The 17,520-nt window shown below is 47.2% G+C and overlaps 1 protein-coding gene across 7 annotated transcripts in view; it reads right to left on the reverse strand.

Annotated features, from left to right (window-relative positions):
• Positions 1 to 17,520, reverse strand: part of CCDC146 (coiled-coil domain containing 146) — a 387,500-nt gene that overhangs the window by 179,945 nt on the left and 190,035 nt on the right. For all 7 annotated transcript variants that reach the window (XM_063926987.1, XM_063926984.1, XM_063926988.1 and 4 more), the window contains 2 exons: positions 13,987 to 14,163; positions 10,533 to 10,606 (listed from right to left, as the gene is read on the reverse strand). In XM_063926987.1, coding sequence (XP_063783057.1) covers positions 10,533 to 10,606; positions 13,987 to 14,163 — 251 coding nt within the window. The remainder of the gene's footprint in view (positions 1 to 10,532; positions 10,607 to 13,986; positions 14,164 to 17,520) is intronic.

Consider the following 17,520-nt stretch of genomic DNA (forward strand, 5'->3'; position numbering starts at 1 on the left):
CCCTTTTACTCCTGGGGCCCTTGGGCAAGAGCACATTGAGCCCAAACGAAAAGACGGCCCTGGGGGAGGGGGGGACAGATGGTTTGAGGCAGAGAGAGGCAGAGAGATATGGAGAGTGGGGACTCAGGGAGCCTGATAACAGTGCCATGGGAATGGATGACAGAGACAAGGGGAGTGGGGGCTCAGGGGAAGATGCTGCTGCTATGGGGAAGGAGGCAGGGAAATGGGGAGTGGGGACTCAGACGACAGATAACACTGCTATCTGGGAAGGCAGAGATATGAAGAGTGGGAGCTCAGAGGGAAATTACACTGCAGGACACACCCACAGGTGGAGCTAGACCCTTTGGGCAGAGCATAACACGTCCACTTAATGGCACGCCGTGCTAAATCTGCGCATTATACTACCTACCAAAATATCACTGAAACTATTTTAACAAAGCAGGCACATATGCAATAGACACTATGCACTAAGCAGACTGACTAACGGAATAGAGGGAATAGAGGAGGGCACAATGTTTCTGGTTCCAGATTAAATCCAATGTCAAGATTATTATATGGAATTATTAATGCTAGCGAAGTCATTTATCCATAACAAGGTATTCATTCAGCCAAACAGAATTAATTTTGAAAAGGAAAAATACAGATCCTAGCATTCCAATATAGGCAAAGTATGGAGTTACAGTACATCATGATAAGGAGCCTATGATGGATGCAACATGTGGAAAATTATTTATAATAAATCAACTAATCCACGCAAATATGGGTGTAATACTGCTGACCGGCGGTCAGGAGACCACCGGTCAGCTTACCGACGCCAGGATCCCGGCAGCATACCAGAGGGGCGAGTGCAGCAAGCCCCTTGCTGGCTCGCTGCGCTCGCCACGCTGCGGGCTCGGTGGCGACCTACGGTCACCACGGGTTCTATTCCCACTCTATGGGTGTCGTGGACACCCACGAGTGGAAATAGTCCCTGTTGGTCGGCATGCCGACCATCGGGACAGTGACCCGTCGGGCTGGTGGAGGAGGTCATGTGACTGTCGGTCAGCTGACCGGCGGTCACATGAATACCACCCCGCAAATATATAGGCCACATTGAAATGAAACAGTTGCTGCCTCATATACTAGTAAATAATAGTATTTAATGTGTACTTCAGTGATTCTCAAACTGTGTGCCTAGGCACTCTGGGTGCCTCGGGGTACTTGCAGGGGTGGCCTGGGTTGGTGGTCCAGGACCAATTAAAATTATTTATGGTCAACATAATAGACAATCATAAAATATGTGGACAAATAGAAGTGAATCCTGTCCTTCACCACATATCTGAAACTAAGGATGACATATAAACACAATTTACTGAATTTAAGATTTTTTCTGAATTCCTCAATAAGAAACTTTTGGCCTAGGTGTGCTGTGATACAAATTCTGATACTCTAGTGCATGTTTGGGAACCACTGATACATAGACAATCAATGGTTTGATATGATTTGTACTAGAGATGAGCGAGTTCAGTTCTCAGAAAACTGAACCCTACCGGACTTCACCACCTGAGCCCGGATCCAAGTCAGGCTCGGGTTTTCCCGCCTGACTCGGAAACCAGAACGAGGCAAAACGTCATCATCCCACTGTCGGATTCTCGCGGAGTTTGGATTCCATATAAGGAGCCGCGCGTCGCCGCCATTTTCACTCCAGCATTGGAAAGTGTAGAGAGGACGTGTCTTCGTACTCAGTGTCCTCAGTGTCCGTGTCTTGTGCTGCATCTGTCAAGTCACAGTGGTTGTTTCCTCTGCTGCCATATGTCCAGTGCTGCTGTACAAGTACAGTCCAGTGTTGCTGTGTTGTGCTGCATCAGTCCAGTGGTGGTAGGTTGTAATGCGTCAGTCCAGTCACAGTGGTGGTGTCGTCTGCTGCCATATGTCCAGTGCTGCTGTATAAGTCCAGTCCATTGCACTGGTGCTGTGTTGTCCTGCATCAGTCCAGTGGTGGTGTCCCTGTGCTGCCGTATATGTCCAGTGATACTGCCGTATATGTCCAGTGATCCTGCAGTATATGTCCATTGATCCTGCCGTATAAATCCAGTGATCCTGCCGTATAATTCCAGTGATCCTGCCGTATATGTCCAGTGATCCTGCAGTATAATTCAAGCGGTACTGCCGTATAATTCCAGCGATCCTGCTGTATAATTCCAGTGATCCTGCCGTATAATTCCAGTGGTACTGACGTATAAGTCCAGTGGTACTGGCGTGTTAGGCCAGTGGTACTGGCGTATAAGTCCAGTGATACTGCCGTATAATTCCAGTGGTACTGGCGTATAAGTCCAGTCCAGTGATACTGCCGTATATGTCCATTGATACTGTCGTATATGTCCAGCGGTACTGCCGTATAAATCCAGTGATCCTGCCGTATAATTCCAGTGGTTCTGGCGTGTAAGTCCAGTGGTCCTGCCATATAATTGCAGTGATCCCGACGTATAATTACAGTGGTACTAGCGTATAAGTCCAGTCCAGTGATACTGCCGTATATGTCCAGTGATACTTCCGTATATGTCCATTGATACTGCCGTATATGTCCAGCGGTACTGCCGTATTAATCCAGTGATCCTACCGTATAATTGCAGTGATCCTGCTGTATAATTCCAGTGGTACTGGCGTATATGTCCAGCGATACTGCCGTATATGTCCAGCGGTACTGCCATATAATTCCAGTGATACTGGCGTATAAGTCCAGTGGTACTGCCGTATAAGTCCAGTGATACTGCTGTATATGTCCAGTGGTACTGCCATATAATTCCAGTGATACTGCCGTATATATTTACCCTGTTGCAAAGTGGATTACTGAGGCCATAACAACTGGTGCTAGACGTGCGTCCGGTATCCGCCATTAGTGCAGTGGGACTGCAGTGCCAACCCTAGATGGGCCAGGTGTTTGTGCCGCACACTTGTGTCGCTTAGCTTAGTCATACAGCTACCTCATTGCCCTCATTACTTCTTGGCATGATGTGCTGTTTGGGTACTATTTTTTTTTTTTAAGTGCCATTCTGTCTGACACTGCAATGCCACTCCTAGATGGGCCAATTGTTTGTGGCCCAGTGATCGCGCTGAGCCCCAAAAAAAAGTGGGTCCCAGGGACCCCTCACTTTTAAAAATTGGGGTCCTACCGGTTCTGTTCTGGGTCCCATCGGAATTAAGGTTTTTATTAATATTAATCTTATTTGGACACTACAGAAGTGTTGCAAGGTGGGGGAATGGGGTGACAGTGCTGCTGGGCTGTGTAACATGCAGTACACTCTGCCCCAGAGCTTTAACTAGATATTTTGGTGCCCTTTGGCAGAAAGTGAATTGGAGCTCCACCTGCCAGAATCGAAACTACAGGCGGTGCGCGCAGCAGGCGCGCGCAAAAATTTACGGGCATGGCTTCATGGGGAAGGGGCGTGACCACATAATAGTGCCAATTCACATTACACCACACTGTAGCGCCGCTTATACACATTGCACCAGGTAGAATCTCCTATATACACTGCGCCAGGTAGAGCACGTTATACACACTGCGCCAGGTAGAGCACGTTATACACACTGCGCCAGGTAGAGCACGTTATACACACTGCGCCAGGTAGAGCACGTTATACACACTGCGCCAGGTAGAGCACGTTATACACACTGCGCCAGGTAGAGCACGCCGTTATACACACTGCGCCAGGTAGAGCACGCCGTTATACACACTGCGCCAGGTAGAGCACGCCGTTATACACACTGCGCCAGGTAGAGTACGCCGTTATACACACTGCGCCAGGTAGAGCACGCCGTTATACACACTGCGCCAGGTAGAGCACGCCGTTATACACACTGCGCCAGGTAGAGCACGCCGTTATACACACTGCGCCAGGTAGAGCACGCCGTTATACACACTGCGCCAGGTAGAGCACGCCGTTATACACACTGCGCCAGGTAGAGCACGCCGTTATACACACTGCGCCAGGTAGAGCACGCCGTTATACACACTGCGCCAGGTAGAGCACGTCGTTATACACACTGCGACAGGTAGAGCACGCCGTTATACACACTGCGTCAGGTAGAGCACGCCGTTATACACACTGCGTCAGGTAGAGCACGCCGTTATACACATTGCGTCAGGTAGAGCACGCCGTTATACACATTGCGCTAGGTAGAGCACGCAGTTATACACATTGCGCCAGGTAGAGCACGTACCTTCCGCACCACCAGGGCCCTGTGCTGTCACCGCTGTTTCCGTCAGGTAAAAGAAGTGAGAAGAAGTTTGATGGGCACCTCGGGAACAGGCTCCCCTGTCACAGACCCGCTAGCTGGGCGTCCGTAGGGATGCTGGGGACACCTGATGGTAATGGTGCAGCCCGCTCTTCTCACGGCAGCAGTATGGTGGCAGAGCACGGCAGGGGCTGGAGGTGAGGTTCCTGGCCGGTCACCGCTGCTCTCCTTCACACAGATCGCGGGAGAGCACACTGGAGGCAGCCGAGAGGGAGGCAGATATCGGGTTGGGAGGGAGCTGCAGTTCACGGTCTTGGTGAGTCACCGCCCGCCCGCAGCACAGCGTACAGCAGCCGCAGAGCCGTCTTCTCTCTCTGTCCGGACCCCGTGTGAAGCCACTGCACGTGACCAGGAGGGGGCACCGCCAGACTGCCAGTGGTAAGGCTCCACCTCCGCTCTTTACGGGCAAGAAGCGCCGTCGCCGTCAATTTACAAGGAGTTGGCTGCAGCGGAGCGCGTCCCCGGGGACCCTCACATTTTTGAAAAGTGAGTCCCCGCCTTCAGATCCAGGTAAAATACGCGCTATAGCGCGTATTTGCGAACACTGGTGGCCCTCATTCCGAGTTGTTCGCTCGCAAGCTGCTTTTAGCAGCTTTGCACACGCTAAGCCGCCGCCTACTGGGAGTGAATCTTAGCTTATCAGAATTGCGAACGAAAGATTAGCAAAATTGCGAATAGTCACTTCTTAGCAGCTTCTGAGTAGCTCCACACTTACTCGGCATCTGCGATCAGTTCAGTTAGTTTCGTTCCTGTTTTGACGTCACAAACACACCCAGCGTTCGGCCAGACACTCCTCCGTTTCTCCAGCCACTCCCGCGTTTTTCCCAGAAACGGTAGCGTTTTTTCGCACACACCCATAAAATGGCCAGTTTCCGCCCAGAAACACCCACTTCCTGTCAATCACATTACGATCACCAGAACGAAGAAACCTCGTAATGCCGTGAGTAAAATACCTAACTGCATAGCAAATTTACTTGGCGCAGTCGCACTGCGGACATTGCGCATTTCGCTCCGTTGCGAAAAAAAAAATAACGAGCGACCAACTCGGAATGACCCCCCGTGTCGCCTAGCTTAGTCATACAGCTACCTCATTGCACCTCTTTTACATCTTTGCATGATGTGCTGTTTGGGGCCTTTTTTTTATATCTGCCCTCATGTCTGACACTGCAGTGCCACTCCTAGATGGGCCAATTGTTTGTGTCGCTTAGCTTAGTCATACAGCTACCTCATTGCACCTCTTTTTCATCTTTGCATGATGTGCTGTTTGGAGTCTTTTTTTATATCTGCCCTCATGTCTGACACTGCAGTGCCACTCCTAGATGGGCCAGGTGTTTGTGCTGCACACTTGTGTCACTTAGCTTTGTCATACAGCAACCTTGGTGCACCTCTTTTTCATCTTTGCATCATGTGCTGTTTGGGGCATGGTTTTTTAAAGTACCATTCTGTCTGACACTGCCGTATAAGTCCAGGGGTTCTGCTGTATAAGTCCACCAATTGCAGAATTTTTGAAAAATGACAGGGACGCGCAGGAGATGCTGTCAGTGGACTGAAAAATTGCGGGCCACTTTCGACATTCAGCCACTGCATGCCACTACTAGATGGGCCAGGTGGTTGTATCACTTAGCTTAGTCATACAGCAACCTCGGTGCACTTCTTTTTCTTCTTTGCATCATGTGCTGTTTGGGGCCTATATTTTAAATCTGCCATCCTGTCTGACACTGCAGTGCCACTCCTAGATGGGCCAGGTGTTTGTGCCGCACACTTGTGTCACTTAGCTTAGTCATACAGCCACCTCGGTGCAACCTTTTGGCCTAAAAATAATATTGTGAGGTGTGAGGTGTTCAGAATAGACTGGAAATGAGTGGAAATGAATGTTATTGAGGTTAATAATACCGTAGGATCAAAATTACCCCCAAATTCTGTGATTTTAGCCATTTTTGTTTTTTTGTCAAAAATCATACAGATCCAATACCAAAGCCAAAACACGAAAGGGTGGTTTTGGCAAAACCAATCCAAAACCAAAACACGAGCGGGGAATTAGGCCCAAAAAACGAAGAATGCCCGCTGCACATCTCTAATTTGTACATATTTATCCCTGGAATAAGTTAATAAACATTTACTCTGCACTGTACTATCCATACTACACTTATAGTCTTTTTTGGAACTGAGGCAACCATACCTAAAGCCAGAGAAATGTTGTAATTCCCCAGATCATGTACATGTGTTCATACTTCAGTACATGCTTTGCACATTCCAGCCAAAAATAAAGGAAAGTTTGGGCAAGTTGTTTGTAAAACATTCCTTGCATATAGACTTTGGCTGTGCATATATCTTGTAATCTTAATTTTGCCTTTAACCCTTGGTATGCTATATGTCTATATATTTCATTATTGCCAATATTTGAATATAGTTTGTGGAGTTTCTAGAAATGAATTATAATGTACAGTACTAATATTTTTGGACACATTGGGGTATATGCAATTGCGGTCGAATTCGCGGCAATTTTCGCCGTTTTTTAATTCGACAGGTGAATCCCGGAAGGTGGCTTCCGGAATTCACCATATTCAATGAAAAACGGATTCGCCAGAGTCGCGGGCGAAAATCGGCCGATTTGGCGGATTTTGCCGCGATTTTAAAAAACGGTAAAAAAACGTGAAAAACCCGGAAAAAAAATGGCGTGGGGTCCCCCCTCCAAAGCATAACCAGCCTCGGGCTCATCGAGCTGGTCCTGGTTCTAAAAATGCAGGGGAAAAATTGGCCAGGGATCCCCCGTATTTTTAAAACCAGCACCGGGCTCTGCGCCTGGTGCTGGTGCCAAAAATACGGGGGACAAAAAGAGTAGGGGTCCCCCGTATTTTTAACACCAGCATCGGGCTCCACTAGCTGGACAGATAATGCCACAGCCGGGGGTCACTTTTATGCCATGCCCTGCGGCCGTGGCATTAAATATCCAACTAGTCACTCCTGGCCGGGGTACCCTGGGGGAGTGGGGACCCCTTCAATCAAGGGGTCCCCCCCCCCAGCCACCCAAGGGCCAGGGGTGAAGCCCGAGGCTGTCCCCCCCCATCCAATGGGCTGCGGATGGGGGGGCTGATAGCCTTTTGTGATAATAAAAAGATATTGTTTTTTCCAGTAGTACTACAAGTCCCAGCAAGCCTCCCCCGCAAGCTGGTACTTGGAGAACCACAAGTACCAGCATGCGGGAGAAAAACGGGTCCGCTGGTACCTGTAGTACTACTGGGAAAAAAATACCCAAATAAAAACAGGACACACACACCTTGATAGTAAAACTTTATTACACACTACCGACACACACATACTTACCTATGTTGACACGCCGACTGCCACGGTCTCCGACGATCCGAGGGTACCTGTGAAAAAATTATACTCACCTTCCAGCGTCCAGAGATAAATCCACGTCCAGAGAGTAAAATCCACGTACTTGTTTAAAAAAAAAAACACGCAAAAACCCGCTCCATACCGGACTAGAAAGGGGTCCAATGTTTTCACATCAGACCCCTTTCTCCTGAATGCCGGGACATCACGTGACTCCTGTCACTGACGTCCCTTCAGCCAATCAGGAAGCGCTACTTCCGTGGCGCTCACCTGATTGGCTGTGCGCTGTCTGTACTGTGACAGCACATCGCAAAGCCGCTCCATTACTTTCAATGGTGGGAACTTTGCGGGTAGCGGTGGGGTCACCCGCCGGTCAGCCGCTGACCGGCGGGTGACCTTACCGCTAGCCGCTAAGTTCCCACCATTGAAAGTAATGGAGCGGCTTTGCGATGTGCTGTCACAGTACAGACAGCGAACAGCCAATCAGGTGAGCGCAACGAAGTTGCGCTTCCTGATTGGCTTAGAGACCTTTCTGTGACAGCTGTCACTGACAGGTCTCATTCGTGGAAAGGTGTCCCATGTGTCAGCATGGGACCCCTTTCAGTCCGGCATGGAGCGGGTGTTCGGTTTGTTTTTTTGCCAAGTACGTGGATTTATCTCTGGACCATGGCTGAGGTGAGTATATTGATCTTTTCTTTTCAGGTATCCGTGGATTCTACATGGAGAAGAGGACCGATGTCGGCGTGTGAACATAGGTAAGTATGTGTGTGTCGACGTATGAAATAAAGTTTTACTGTCGACGGTGTGTGTGTCCTGTTTTTATTTGGGTATTTTTTTCCCAGTAGTACTACAGGTACCAGCGGGCCCGTTTTTCTCCCGCATGCTGGTACTTGTGGTTCTCCAAGTACCAGCTTGCGGGGAGGCTTGCTGGGACTTGTAGTACTACTGGAAAAAACAATATCTTTTTATTATCACAAAAGGCTATCAGCCCCCCCATCCGCAGCCCATTGGATGGGGGGGGACAGCCTCGGGCTTCACCCCTGGCCCTTGGGTGGCTGGGGGGGGGGACCCCTTGATTGAAGGGGTCCCCACTCCCCCAGGGTACCCCGGCCAGGGGTGACTAGTTGGATATTTAATGCCACGGCCGCAGGGCACGGCATAAAAGTGACCCCCGGCTGTGGCATTATTTGTCCAGCTGGTGGAGCCCGATGCTGGTGTTAAAAATACGGGGGACCCCTACTCTTTTTGTCCCCCGTATTTTTGGCACCAGCACCAGGCGCAGAGCCCGGTGCTGGTTTTAAAAATACGGGGGATCCCCTGTCAATTTTTTCCCCGCATTTTTAGAACCAGGACCAGCTCGAAGAGCCCGAGGCTGGTTATGCTTTGGAGGGGGGACCCCACGCCATTTTTTTTTATGATTTCACCGTTCCAGCATAAAAAAAAAAAAAATAATATTTTAAAAAATATATAAATAATATTTGTGCCTCCAAAAAAAAAAAAAAAAAGTACCTAATCCCTTCTAATATAAATAGATCTGCTATTCCCCCCCAAAAAAACACAAAAAAAAACATGTTTAAATTTTTTTTATTTGTTTTCACCCTCCAAAGTGTGGCGGATTGAAAATGACGAATTTGCTGTCTAAAAGACTGCTGTCGAATTTCCAAACTTGAATTGAATATGCTTTGGTCGAATTGCAGCACTTGTATCATTGCAGAAAAGTCGAATTTGCAAAAAGTCGAATTTCAAAAAGTCGAATTTTGAAAGTCCGTTTTTTGGTCGGAAAGCAATGAATTGCATAGGCGATTTTTTTTTTTTTGGTCGAAAATGACCCGAAATTCGACAATTTCGGGAATTCGACCGCAATTGCATATACCCCATTATTTGCAGAAATGTTAGATGGTTTTTGTCTTCTCTCGTCCTCTATCTTCCCACCTGTTTGTCTCCACTCCCATTTGCCTGTTTTCCCTCTCCCCCTGTTCTCCTACACTTTATTCCGTCTGTCCTCATTTTCTTCTCCTCTTTTTCTCTGTCTCCTCTTTTTTTCTGTCTGTTCTCCCCTATCTGTCTACTTCAGTAACAATGCTGTACAAACACATTATACATCCTCACAGACTTATACGCACTTCACTAGCTGTGTAAACCCTGATGGGATAACTTGGTTGGGACCAGGAAGATGGGTGAGTAGCATGGACGATCTGGCCCAGGATGGTGGTGGCAGTGGCATGTTCTATGTCATTGGTGGCACTGGGAGTTGTGAGTAGGGAAGCACATGTGCTCCACCTTCCGGCTCTCATTGCGCATGTCTGGGATGTACATTTAGAAGGATCATATATAGAACATTTCTTTTCAAATTGAATCCTCCTGTTCCATACATAAAGTGGATGACACAAATATAATGAGCATGTAGTAAGAAATGTTTATTTTATATACTGTATATGCAGTACGGATAGTGTAATGGTTAGCAATACTGCCTCACAGCACTAAGGGCATGGGTTCCATTCCCATCCCAACTGTGTGGACCTTGTAAATGCTCCTCATACTTGCTTGGGTTTCCTCCGGGTACTCTGGTTTCCCCACAAAATCTAAAAATATCCTGGCAGGTTAACTGATTCCTGGCAAAAAAATAAAAATGAACCCTAGTATGTACATGTGTTTAGGGCAGACTAGATGGGCCAAGTGATTAGTCAAATTGTATATATGGTATATATCCCATACATACATACATACATACATACATACATACATACAACATACATATATGAAACTGATGCTGGAACTCCAGTGCTGTAGATAATAACTTCACCAGTTACCTCTGTTATATGGCTCCAAGGCTGATAATACATATAAATGCAGCGGCAGCAGTGAATGGTCCACAACAATTATAGCATGCACATATTACCAGTTGGCCTGAGAAAGCATACATTATTTTGCGGTGTATCTTCTCCATGTCCTTGCCAAGCTGCTCTGGGATATACTGAATTCGAACAAGTTCATCCTATGGAAAGAAAACACATGCACCTGACCACCTGAATAGAAGAGACATATATTTTTGCACTCATATGATTAGCTGGCATAAATGTAAACAAATCACCCTTTACACAGTCAGTGACTATATTGGCTGTGCTTACAGAGCATTTTTGCTATGTAGGAGAAAAAATATAAAACTGCCATACTAGAGATCCAGGCCTTTATACGCTGCAAAGTCATAGAAAATAGGGAAACCACACCCAAACAGCTTCACTTTCAGGAAAGGAATTGGTCATGTTGTGTTGAAGCAATACTGCTTGCCACTGTCACATTTACCATCAGGCATTTAGACCCTTGGATCACGCCACAGGCCTATGTACAACCCCGGCATGCGATCCAGGGCTCTAGTGTCACGCCTCCCAGTGATGTCGCCTTCTACTATGTAATAGTGGCCCGTACACACCAAACTGGAGCTGAATGAGGACAGCCGCAACAGACAATTGATAGTACTTTTAGGGGCAATGAGAAGTACACTGAGACAGTGCATAGATACTCTAGGATATATTATGGTGTATTGTGGGGACCATCACAGCAGGGGCAATCGTAAATAGGTGCAGGAACAGATAATTCGAGCAGGGAAAATGGTAGCAGAAAAGGGGGACATATGAGAGCAGACATGGAAAGGACAGATACATAAGCCACAGATAAAATGGATAATCAAGGAGAATTAATGAAACTGACAAACAAAATATAAAACATACCGTATATACTCGAGTATAAGCCGACTTTTTCAGCACATTTTTTTATGCTGAAAAAGCCCCCTCGGCTTATACTCGAGTGCAGACCTGTTCTCCGGTCTCTCCCGTGGGTTCCTGCAGCCTCTGTGTTGTCTGTGCCATACTGGGCAAGAACCTGTCCGCTTCTGTGTGCTGGTACTCCAGGGCTGTGACCAATGACGTAGCCTTTACAGTCATATTGTTTTTGGTGACCCTCTTTTCCACTTACAGAGCTAGTTTACTGTTTTTCTTTAAAATAAATATTCAAAAACATTTAACCTACTGATGCCTCAATTAATGTAATTTAATTTTATTGGTATCTATTTTTATTTTTGAAATTTACCAGTAGCTGCTGCATTTCCCACCCTAGGCTTATACTCGAGTCAATAAGTTTTCCCAGGTTTTTGTGGTAAAATTAGGTGTCTCGGTTTATATTCCGGTCGACTTATACTCGAGTATATACGGTAAATACAAGATTTAAGTGGGAAGGGATAGGGTAAAAACTATAAAAAAAGATATCACACAATGTAAGGGAAAGCTAGAATGTAGGGAAAAAGAAAATATAGGTTTAATGAGTGCTCAAGTTTTGATGCTTAGGGCGGGATGTATTAAGATACATCGCCACCCCTCGCCGGTTACCGCAGCGATGTTGATCGCATATGTACTAACATATGCGATCAACATCGTGATGCGGTGACGGAGGTCCCCCGCGATACCTGTTAGGTGGTCTGCAGGGGGTCTCCGTCACCTCCCAGGGGTCCCCACACTGGCTAGATGCCGGGAAGCAGCAGCAGGCTGCCCCCGGCGCCTCCTCCTCCCCCCTGCAGCCGGAAGGACGTCCGGCTGCGTTGCTAGGGGGGGAGGAGGAGACTACCTTCCGGGTCCAGGGCAGCCTGGAGGAAGGTAAGCCGGGGAAGAGGGGGGTCGGCGCCTGCGGCGGGGTCAGCGGGTTGCGTCGGTCGGCGAAAAGAAGCCCACAGGCTTCTATAGGGTATCACCATCCAGAGATGGCGATACCCTGGACGCCGAAAACGCGGCGGTAGGGTGTTAGTAAATATGAAAATGCACTAAAACCCCCGTTTTCGGGGTTTTACAGCATTTTTGCTTTAGTACATCCCGCCCTTAGTGAGAGTTATTGAGTGTATTGTGGCAGAAGGAATTAGACACCCTGGGTCAGATATTGTCCCAGGACTCAACACCTTTAGATCTTGCATTGGAATCAGATATCATGCTAGACAGATATTTCAGATATATTATTTAGCACAGAAATAAACAGGTCTTGCTCTATGTTGACAGGTGTATGGGTGAGATCAATTTATCTAATGCTGGTACATGAGAGAGCAATTACTATTTCCAAACAACAATAAAAATCATGTTTGTGTACTGAATGGCAGCCTGGCCAGATTTACCATATAAGCTATCTATAGGCAGGGAATCCCATTGCCAAGACCCTCACTATTAAGGGATACCTCCTACCTGTCGGAAAATTGATTATGGCAGTAATATTCCAAGAGGTTGATTTTTTTTTAATTCCTTGGTCTAAAACAAATAAAGGCCTAGTGAATTTTGAATTGTGTGGTATAATCTGAAATACTTAATAATGTGACACGGAAACACACAATGCAGTGTGTTTAATCCATGCACAATATAGAACAGATGAAAGATTGTTGGACTTAAATTGGACAATTACAATACACACACTTCAGCCAGCTTCAATCCACCACACTGGGTGAAAACTTTCCAGTAAATAAAGGGACTTTGGGCCTGATTCAGACTATGCAACACCGATATTTACACAGTTGAGGGATTACTGACCAACAGCGCATGCATGGATTTATTTGCAAAGTGATTGACAGTCAGGGACTGTTTGGGGGCAGTTACTGGGAGTGGCAGCAAGAACGCAGGTGTGTCTATGTCTTTATCTGCAATGTGGTACACAGAAAACAGAGCGCCAGTGTCTCAGTTCCCATGGCTAATCTGCATCATCATAGGGTAACTCAGATTGATGATTATTGGAGGATCGGCGGCCGCTGCTATTTGCAAGCCTGCCAGTGGACATCTCCATACATATCCAGGCAGGGCCGGCTCTACTATTAGGCAGCTGCCTAGGGCACCGGGATCTGGGGGGCCCCACAGAGTCTGCGTATCACAAAATTAAAGATGTCTCTAAAAGAAACATCCTTGTACTTAATGCAAGTGGTGGCTGTGGAACTTAAAAGTCACACTTTTATCTGAAGGTTGGGAAGTGGGTACTGGTCGTGGTTGGGGGTAGTAGGTTGAAGTTTTGCCTAGGGTGCCGAGAAACCTTGCACCAGCCCTGTCTCAAGGGCACCTGCGAAGGCATAAATGTACATATCTGAATCAGACCCTATGCAAATTTGATTCTAGATAAACGATTATCATCTAAAAATGGGACCCCAGCATCCTCTAGGACGTAAGAGAAAATGGTTATCTTTTTTTAAAAAGAGGATAGAAAATCATTGTATTGCATTATCATATTGTAAGTGTGCGTGACCAGATTATTAGCAACCTACCTTGATTTCATGAATATATGAATACTGTACATAAAGAGTATGCACAGTACTCATTTGTCCCACAAAGCTATACCACTGAGGAGACGGACCAGTCATACCTTTTTGAGTTCCTGTTGCTGTAGTTTGTTTTCAACTTCTTTTTGCTCTCTTTGAATTTCTCTTTCCTTTGAAGCCAAATCTTCTTTCAGTGCTTTAATTTCCAATATTCTCTGGGTATTTTCTTTTTGTAGCTCATCACTGGTTTCCTTCAGCAATTTGGACCTTTTTTCTAGCTCCTAAACAATAAAGCTTATATTTACAGTGTGTATATGCATTATTGATTAAAAGGTAAACTAGACTTCCGGTTCCGGCACCGCATGGAGTGACACGCTGCTTAGAAGCTCCGGTGCCCGCGGCCACTGACCTCTAACATATCGCCCATTTTGGGCGTCCATTGAGCGGTCACTCACACCGGCCCGCTCCCCGCACATCCGGCCCCCCTCTATGGACCGATTCCTAGCTCCTACGATGCAGGGAAAGCCTCCACGGGCCAAATCTGAAAGCCGCGGCTCGGCTTCCAAGATGGCCGCCGCAGCTTCTCTGGAGACCGGAGCTCGAACGGCGGGTACCTCAGCTCCTCCCTCGGCCCCTGTGCCCAGCGTCTCTCCATCCCTTGCTGGGTCCGCTGCCCTAGGCACGTTACTGCCCTCCTCTACCCCGGGGCATTCCTTGTCCTATGAGGACATTGTTAGAGCGGTGAAAGAGACCGTCCAGCCGTTATTTCAAGAACAAGCACAGCTGCATGCTGCTGCACTACAGCAAGCTGTCCTGGATATTAAAAGCCAGTATAAACAACTGTCCAAGCGTGTTTTACAAGTGGAACATACTGCTGGTGAAAATTTTCAGCAAATCGCTGAACTCTCCGACATCTCCGCTAAACTGCAGAAATCAGAAAACCTGGTATGGTCTAAGATCGACGATCTAGAAAATAGATCGCGCAGAAACAATCTCAGGCTCATTGGGCTCCCAGAGACGATTAAGGGCCAAGCTCTTTATCACTTCCTTCGACACACACTTCCTGATCTTCTTGGAATTCAAGATATTTGCTCGGATCTCGTGGTAGAACGTGCACACAGAACAGGCCCTGGTCGCTCCGCTGCATCCAACCGACCACGAGCTGTGCTATTTCGGTGTCTCAACTACCTCCATAAAGAGGCCCTGTGGTCTGCTTCCCGCCGTATAAGAGACCTTGTTTGGGAAGATGCCAAATTATTAATTTTCCAGGACTTCTCCCCGGAGCTTACCAGGCTACGAAAGGCGTTCTCCCCCACATGCTCAAAATTAGCCCAAGAGGGCCGAAAGTTTGCTCTACTCTACCCTGCACGCCTGAGGATTTTCGATGGCACGTCTTTTAAGGACTTCCACACCCCGGAGGATGCTGCCGCTTATCTTTCGGAGACCGAAGCCTCCGACCAAGTGCCGAAATAGCCGTCTTTTACAGACACTGCTCTGTAACTATCCTGCTTCATTGTTGCCTGGACTTAGTCACCCTCGACATACATTTATTTCTTATCCCCACCCCGTGGACTATAAGTTCCTCTGTTAGTCTTATTTGGACCTTCTCGCTAATCCCTCAGTGGTCTTCTGGGTGATGTATATATAATCTTAAAGTGACATAAGCTTCCTCTAAGCAATGTATACCTATATGCCTGTTTCTAGTTTTATATAGTTCTATATGCTTGGATGCCTGTTTTGCCCATCCATTTAGGGGTAGGCTGATGTCATCCTGACCGCTCACTCATATCCCCTATCCCTCTCCCCCCCCCCCTCCCCCCTTCCACTCCCTATTTCTCCCTCCCCTATACCCCACTCCCCTTACCCTTCTCCCTCTCTCTCTCCCCCCCCCCCCCCCATCCCCTATGCTGCTCATTATAGTGGTCGCTGGCTAGGAGCACTGCCCTCCTTGCTGCCCTTGGTTATTACTTTAATTATAATACCGTGAAGTTGTTTACACGAATATTGTTGTGGGACCCCCCGGTGGGTCTAATATTTTCTTCTCATCTCTATGTCTCTAATATCCTTGTGTCTTCCCCCTCCCCTCCTTCCTCTTGTGTCTTTTCCCACCCTACACTGCTTATGGGTTTGTAAGATGTCTTCCTGTATGATTACTCACTACTCAAAGCCCCATGTCTTCTATTAAGGTGGGCACATGGAATGTTGGGGGTATCCACTCCCCTATCAAGAGGAAGAAGATTCTGCTCTATTTAAATAGATTACATATGGATTTGGTGTTTATACAGGAGACGCACCTTCTCACCCCAGAGGCCCAAAAATTGGGTGTTTTGGGCTGGCAGGTACTCTTAGACGCTCCCTATTCTTCTAAGGCTAGGGGTGTATTGATCCTCGCTAAAAGTAGCTTGCATATTGAAGTCATTACTTCCCTGTGCGATCCTGCTGGTAGATTCCTAATACTTGAAATTTTACTTCATAATACCAAGTATGTTTTATGTTCTGTGTATGCTCCAAACTCTTACTCTTATTCAAAAGGTTTTTTTAAGAGTCTCATAACAACACTGTGCCCGTTTATGCCATGTCCAATGATTGTGGGCGGAGACTTCAATATTGTGGCCTCCGCTTATATGGATTCGAACTCCTCCGCTCGTGCACGCTCCCCTCCTACCCTAGGTGTCACCTTTTTTGCACAACAACTGCATCTGACTGATGCTTGGAGATTTCTTCATCCCACTGACAGGGAGTACTCGTGTCTCTCGGCTGCTCACGGCACACTGTCCAGAATAGACTTCTTATTGCTCTCAGATTCCCTGATTCCCCAAAATGCTGAAGCACAGATGGAAACAATTTCTCTTTCTGATCACGCCCTAGTTTGGGTTTCCCTTACCACCTCATTAGACTATGGCTCCTTTAAATGCTGGCGTTTCCCCACTTCCTTTACCTCTTCCCTACAATTTCGGAACAGGTTGGAGGCATTTTGGGAGGAGTTCAGACTGGATAATGCAGCTATTGCTGAAACCGATCCCTTATTGTTCTGGCAGACCTCAAAGGCGGTTATACGCGGTAGGCTTGTGGAATATACCTCCACAAGAAAGAAACAATTTCTTTCTGAATTTAAAACCTCACAACGCTGCCTAACTGATGCCTACCAACACTTCAAACAGTCCCCGTCTCCTGCCTCAAAGAAGGTATATTTAGATTGCAAGTCTCAGTTTGGTGCTGTACTGGCATTAATGGGCGACCGCCATACATTTAGCAGAAATCACCGTTTTCATAGGTACGGCAATAAAACGGGCCGTCTCCTTTCAAATCTTCTGCGGGGTTCAGTGCCGTCCTCGGTGATCCAGACATTGAAACGAGACGATGGCTCGTTGGCTACCAGATCTGTGGACATGGCGCAGATCCTCTCAGAATTTTATACTGATATTTACTCCCCCCCTCCCCTCGATCAAGCAGCTAAAACTTCTTTCTGGGACTCTGTTTCCTTGCCTCAAATATCAACATCGGTGAAGGGGGATCTTTGCTTGCCGATTACTACCCAGGAGGTGGAAGCGGCAATTAAACATCTTAAGCCCATGAAAGCACCTGGACCCGATGGTTTCTCTGGGGAATTCTACAAAATGCTCATACTTAAATTGCTG

The sequence above is a fragment of the Pseudophryne corroboree genome, chromosome 6 (genome assembly GCF_028390025.1).
Source record: "Pseudophryne corroboree isolate aPseCor3 chromosome 6, aPseCor3.hap2, whole genome shotgun sequence".
In the NCBI taxonomy this organism is placed as follows: domain Eukaryota; kingdom Metazoa; phylum Chordata; class Amphibia; order Anura; family Myobatrachidae; genus Pseudophryne; species Pseudophryne corroboree.